At 55.0% G+C, this 6652-nt stretch overlaps 3 protein-coding genes across 3 annotated transcripts in view; 2 read left to right on the forward strand and 1 right to left on the reverse strand.

The window, feature by feature from the left end:
* CHGG_00701 (uncharacterized protein) overlaps positions 1–292 on the reverse strand; it is a gene marked incomplete at both ends in the record, with an annotated part of 2954 nt that extends 2662 nt beyond the window's left edge. The window contains one exon of the mRNA XM_001219921.1: positions 204–292. Coding sequence (XP_001219922.1) covers positions 204–292 — 89 coding nt within the window. The remainder of the gene's footprint in view (positions 1–203) is intronic.
* Positions 293–2612: 2320 nt separating this feature from the next.
* Positions 2613–3715, forward strand: CHGG_00702 (uncharacterized protein; the record flags this gene model as incomplete). The annotated part of the gene is made up of 4 exons (XM_001219922.1): positions 2613–3006; positions 3106–3248; positions 3315–3553; positions 3607–3715. 4 exons carry the CDS (start codon positions 2613–2615, stop codon positions 3713–3715), a joined length of 885 nt encoding a protein of 294 aa, XP_001219923.1.
* A 2705-nt stretch (positions 3716–6420) lies between these two features.
* Positions 6421–6652, forward strand: part of CHGG_00703 (uncharacterized protein) — a gene marked incomplete at both ends in the record, with an annotated part of 3831 nt that continues 3599 nt past the window's right edge. Inside the window, one exon of the mRNA XM_001219923.1 lies at positions 6421–6423. Coding sequence (XP_001219924.1) covers positions 6421–6423 — 3 coding nt within the window. The remainder of the gene's footprint in view (positions 6424–6652) is intronic.

Genomic DNA, 6652 nt, shown 5'->3' on the forward strand with positions numbered 1-6652 from the left:
GGATATGGGTCGGGGGAGGTCGCTGTCGGTTGTTATGATGCTTTGGAAGGGCCACTGGGCGGATTGGCGGCCGTGGCGGAGGCGTTCGGTGGAAAAGGAACGCGAGTCTCTTACTCTGGTGAGAGTGTCAACGTTGGTTAGCAGTTCGTCGTCGAGTGCTTGACGTGGGTGTCGTCTGAAGAAGGGAACTGCGCCGTACGCACCTTGCGACTTGGGTTACCTCGCCGTTCTCGTCCCACGTGTAGCGGTATGTCGACGGGCCGTGGTCTCGCGGGGGTATTACCGTTTCCATGGCGGAGGCCGAGATGGGGGTATCGTGCGCTGGGGACACATAGGAGGACACCAGTACTGACTGGGCGTTGCTTGTTTAAGAAAGCCTCTTGGGCGAGCAGGGGAAATAAATTATTCTTCGCAAACCTGAGTTTAAGGTTTCCGAGTTCCGTGGAGTCTCGAAGGAATCCCGCATGGCTGGGCGGCGAGGGTGTAGGCAGGGGTAAGGGTGGAGGGATCGGTCTTATACGGATGGGCCGTGGTTTTTCCCAACCCAGCCATCGAAGGATCTCTCGTACAGATTAGGTACATACATGTTGGGGATTGTGCGGTCCCGGACTGCAGGCCACTCAGTAAGTGCACGGTATGGGGCGATCGCTGCCCCGCCATGGTGCGTGATTCCAGCGGCCAGATGTGAGACCCAAGCTACCAACATGGAGAACTTTCTCTCCGAATTTCTACTTCGGCATTGGACGCCACATTGTGACCTGGTGAAGGTGAGCTCGCATCCCGACTGGGAAGTTGCTAAATTAACACGGCGTGTCCTGACAGTGCCGCAGCCGTGCATGGAGATGAGCTGGTCATGATCACGGTCGAAGGGTCTCGGTTCCGAGATTTCATCAAGTTGCTCAAGAAACAACGAGAATCAGAACGTCTTGTCTGAAGCATGGGAGGCTCGATCACCCGGGTCGATGAAGCGTCCCCCCTACGAGTCCCCAAATAGACCCGCGTTGCATATGTCTTGCAGCGGAAAGGGCTCTTCCAACCGCCATCTGCACGCCGTGCCCGGGGAATGCAACCGCGGCTGGTAACGGTACTGATTGACTGCCGGTGATCAAGTCACAACAACCAATCGGTTCTCAGGAAAGAAACACCCAGCCTGACATGGAGAGGCTCTGGGGTCGTAGTGTACTGTGTATGTTTCGAGCTTTGACCTCTTGCTATTGACTGCAAACAACCAATTGCAAGGTTGAAGCTGAGAGGCGATTTGAGTTGGGAATCGTTCCTGCCGTGCGGATGGTGCTGGCGATCGAACCTCGAGGGGTTTGTGATGGTTGCCTAGGGAAATGCTGGAGGCGAGACCACGAGATCGTCGCTTGTTGGTTCATTCATTATGCTGTGGAGGAGGAGGATTTGGGCAAAATTGGGAGGTTAGGAAAACCCACAATTAATTAACGATGTATTTGGACTAATTCTCATTTTAGGTTAAGCGCCCAGCCGCTTTTTGACACCCCACGACCTACACAGTATTCTCCTGGGCTTCACGCTGGTTTCCAAGCATCAGACCGTGAATACGCATCCTGCGCGCCAACTCTGGACGAGGGGCAGGGGGGCGATGTTGGAGTCGCGCCGGGCTTCTTTCGTTTAAATCCAAAATCTGACAGTGTCAACGCAGAGGGCACGAGGAGAATGAAGTCCATAGAAACACCTCTTGACGAGATAGCTGTTCTTCACCGGGAAAATGACGGAATGTCGTGCTATTAGACTTTAGTTTTGCCCCGTTTACGAGGCCTTTGGTCACGTCTGCGCCGAAAGTACGAGGAGAAATACCACACTCGATTACGGTTCATCTCAGCAAGCCCTGTGCCCCCATGCTGGTGATGGGCGCTGTGGCCCGTTGCATCCAAGAGGCCGGGAACTCGGTGCGAGCCGGAGCCGAATCCGAAAATCACCGGATATATCTTGCCTGCTGTGCCGCCGCTTTTGGCTGTCACCTGGTGGCTCTGACAAGGCTGGGAAGCTAAGGCGCCAAGGCGGCAGTGGTGGGCTGACCGCAACGCCAGCCATCAATAACTAAGACATGTTGCCTCACGAAGGATAACTGCGGTTGGCATCGTTTTGGGTTGGGTCAGATCTGATGTTGGCTCGTTCCGCGCATGATGTTTGTTTTGCCAGCCCGTTTTAACGGCCGGGGCGTGGCAAAACTGCAAGTCGGTGGATTATGCGCCGTACACACTGTGGTTCTAGAGACGACGAAGTGAGAGGGGACCGTTGCTTTTGTGAAGTTGGTGGTGGCGTGTCTTTTTTATCACTGCCATGGATGTTGGTGAAGTGGAAGAAACTCTCAGGTCGTTGTTGGATCAAGCCAGAAGTCCAGCTGCTCCAAGCCACCATAACCCTAACCCCCAAACTTTTCGCCCTGGCTCTTCTCACCACCACATCTTGGCGCGGCTTGTCCCGCATCACAAGCTCCACGTCGGTCAATTCAACCCACGTTCGATCACAGCACGCAGCGCATCCAGCACACACCCACCAATCCAGCCCAACACCACCCCTCCGACTGCCACCACAAACAACAATCCCCCCGCCCTCACAACGTCCAACAACACCAATCCCCCACCATGGACCCCTACTCCGCCGAAGGCGAACTGATCAACATCCACAACCACTTCCACCAAGGCCAATACCAGGAAGTGATCACCTTCGACACGAGCACCCTCTCACCCGAGAACGCTCTCCCGGCGCGGGTGCTGCAGCTGCGGGCGCGCGTTGCGCTGGGGGAGGCCGCGGAAGCCCTCGCCGACGTCAAGGGCGCCGCCGAGCCCGAGCTGCAGGCCGTGGGCGCCCTCGCCCAGTTCGCCCTGGGCAAGGTCGACGCCGCCGTTGCGGCCGCCGAGCGTCTCGCCGCGGAGAGCGCCGAGAACACGACCGTGCAGGTCCTGGGCGGGACCGTGCTGCAGGCGGCGGGGAAGAGCGAGGAGGCGTTGGCGCTGTTGGGACAGCATCAAGGGAGCTGTGGGTTTTCTTCTTTCTTTTTCCCTTTCCTTGGTTGGGGTTGGGCTGTGAGGGGGGGTTGGTTGTACAACGAAAGCTAACGCGGTTGTTGTGGGATAGTGGACGCCGTTGCGCTTATTGTGCAGATTCACCTGAACAATAACAGGAATGATCTCGCCGTCAAGGAGGTCGCTGCTGCCCGGCGGTGGGCGCAGGATAGCCTGCTGGTGAACCTCGCCGAGTCGTGGGTTGGCTTGAGGCTGGTGGGTTATAACCGGATACTTTTCCCGTATATGATTTTGGGTGCTGACCATTCGGGTGTTTCCTAGGGCGGCGAGAAATACCAACAAGCGTTTTACGTTTTCGAAGAACTGGCACAGGCGCCCGCGACATCATCAGTACGGACCTTGGTCTCACAGGCTGTTGCCGAACTGCACCTTGGGCGCACTGAGGAGGCGCAGGCTGCGCTAGACCAGGCGTTGACGAAGGAACCCGAGCACGCCGAGGCCATTGCCAACCTGTTGGTTCTGAGCGTAATTACTGGGAAGAGTGCCGAGGAAGCGATAAGGTACGTCCCCCACCGAAGAGGTTATCAGCCAGCCGATGTCTAACAAGGTCTAGCTCTCTCCAAAAGGCCAATGCTGAGCACCCACTCTTGGTGGACTTGGCTGAGAAGAGCGAGCTGTTTGATAAAGCCGCTACAAAGTACAAGGCCAAGGCGGCGGCATAGATGTGTTTTATGATCATTTACGATTAATGATATCCACCAAAAATACAGAATAGGTTGGGGATAGACAAGCCAAGCCGCGGCGGAGGACTTGCACCTCGTTAAGCTTAAGCGCAGCTATATATCTGGGTTAATTTGGGTTGGCTGGCTGATATATTGCTTCTTGGGGTCCCCAAATATTTGCCTACGGAATGAAGGATGGACCCTTGACTGTGGATGAACACTTGGTTCTATCCCCAACACGTTTCAAGACACAAAGGTTCGCCAAGGCATGTTAACCATGATATCCCAAGATATTCCGAATTGTCTATTCCCTGGCACTTTTCCTCATTCCTTCGGACCAAACCAAGAGCGACATCAGTTTGCAAGCGATTCGTACAATTTCATTCTGTGGATAGCCAGCGGTTACCGAGTCTTGGTGGTGCAGTGAGAGTTTGGCTTGAGGGGTACCAGCCGGGCCATACACCCACGATGGGCAACCGTCTGGGTAACAATCTAGAAACAGCTGGTTAACATGGAACTTTGTCCCGTCCTAAGAACCTCAATCGGCTTGCGCATCCCAAAGAACCCCGCTACGCTTCCACACGGCAGGTCCGGAAGCAGCAACACCTCGCGTGATCACGTCACCCAAGACACACGCTCCACCGACCGTTGTCACGATGGGGGAACCAGGTTGTGGCATTTCAACGGCGGTCCACCATAGTGGAACACCTAAGGGGTCGAGGGCGGAGGCGAAATTCGACTATTCAATAGCCTGTAACCGCGGTAGCAAGACGGGAAGCGGACGGGTAGCCCCTTTTCTTGCCCCCGGGTTAGTTCGTCGCAAAGTCCCAATCAGGGTCAAGCGTCGTCGTTCATGTTCAACATGTCTGTCGCGACAAGACGATTGTGACATGTTGAGGCCTCCAGAACAAGTGGATAGTTACTGTGCCGCTTATCCGCGGACGGACCTAAGCGCTGAAGCTGCCGAGGACAAGAGAGCAACTCCATTGATCGAATAACTCCAGGCGATGATGCGCCACAAATGACACTGTTGCGGACCAACCACAGAACTTCAACAACCACTGCGGCTTCAGTTGTGGGTGAGCTGACATGTTGAGTCTCGGAGCTGACGATCGGTGGGCCAAGCATTCACCAATTCAAGTATCGACTGCGTCATCGGTTCATGCATCTGGAAAAGGAGGACAAGAAAGTTTAAAAGGATGGCTTTGTTAATAATTCGAAGTTGACTCGAAACGGCTCGAGGGCTTCCATGGAGATGGATGGAACCGGGATCGCCCATGCTTCCCGTTTTTATGTGGACCACGAATCATTCAAGGTACGAATACACTCCTTTCCTTACCTCGTTACGGTAAGTCAAGGTCATGAATATTTCGCATCGCCTTCCAATTGTGGTCTTGGCCTGGAGTCCGCGCGACTTTAAAAAAACAACTGTCGATGGGGGCCATGTTTTTGAGGCGCACTTCCGATGGAGGATGTTGGGTCTCGAGAAGCGGCTTTGTGCAACCACATAATACGTGCTGACCTGTTCCAGGTCCATCTCGTCGGGTCAAAGGTGACCGTAAAAGCGCGCATATTGGACATGTAGTTTAGCTGATGTAGTAGTATACATGCATGTATTTCGTACAACTTCTCGATTCCGGCCAACTCGGAGGTGGACGCTTATCGTTCTCTATGGTTGTTCCGTGGCGATGCGTTCATCCCGCATCAAATGCCCGCTCTCAACCATCCATCTCCGAGTTTCCTGCGAGGAGCTCCCTACCAAGCTAGCGTCAGCCGCCCCCATTAGTGCGGCGGCGTGTCACCCACCGCTTCTCGAGACGATCGGAATCGGCGGGGTGTTTCTAGCTACCATTATGGATGGTGCGCGTGTGGCACATGTTGATGCGCTTTGAGAATTTGTTTACTTAGTTACCCTTCGGATGCGTGGCACAAACTGTCTCCTTTTCTCTCCGACCGTCAGATTTTTGCTTGGCCAGCCCGCCCCTGAAACCAAGCCGAATCTCGCCTAGAAGTCCCCTAGACCGCGAACAGGCAACTTCAATCACTTTGGTCGAGTGTGCATTTGATGAGCTGCCACCCAGCTGAGGTCGCCTGTGCGGTAACTAATGACACTGTAATTCTTCCCCTTTTGGTGAGGTAATTCGTCCAATATTAGCGAATCCCAGAGACAGCGGCGTCTGCCGATCCCTGTCCCCTGGCCCCACTGCCTTTTCCCTCTCTTCTGTACGCTGCTGGGCTGCCGGGTACATATGTAAACCCAGGGCTGTGTTTCCGCGGCCGCTGGGGATGACGTCCTCGTTTCCTCGGCCCCAGCATCGCTACCCAGTTGCCTGACGTGTCCCAGAGACCCGTCAACCACTTCAAAGACCCCGACAACCCCGACGATTCCGATTTTGCCGATTTGTGTGGAGAAAACCCCCGCGTTCTGGAGCGAATCGCTGCTTGCCGCTGGCTTGGAGCTGCGGTGTTGCTGCCTCTGCAACAGCCCAGTGCCACGGCGAATGCAAGCAAGCACCCGACACGGGGCACCTAAAACTTGAATCTGATCCCGCCATATCTTACATACAAAGTATCACATTAGATACCCCCATAACCCATACCGTACTCCGTACCGCCACCGACTCGAAACTTGGAAACTGCCCCTGGCTGCAGGCTGGGTGGTAGCACCGGGATCGCATAAACTCCGTGTCGACCCTGCGCTCGCCATGGTTCGCATCATTTCCTAATCGCTCTGAAGCCCGGGCTTCTCCCATAGCCCGAACACCAATTCAACCTCCAACAGCCGTACCACGAGCTCAATGGGTACGAAATGAGACGCGGTGAAGCCTCCGATGGCGCCAAGACACAGCCTCCGTTTAAACCGGGTCTTTTTGCGGGTACGGACCGGCCGCTTCTATTTTTGCCTCTAAATGAAAACAATGGAAACACGAAAGTCGA

The sequence above is a fragment of the Chaetomium globosum genome, genomic scaffold, assembly GCF_000143365.1.
Source record: "Chaetomium globosum CBS 148.51 scaffold_1 genomic scaffold, whole genome shotgun sequence".
Taxonomy (NCBI): domain Eukaryota; kingdom Fungi; phylum Ascomycota; class Sordariomycetes; order Sordariales; family Chaetomiaceae; genus Chaetomium; species Chaetomium globosum.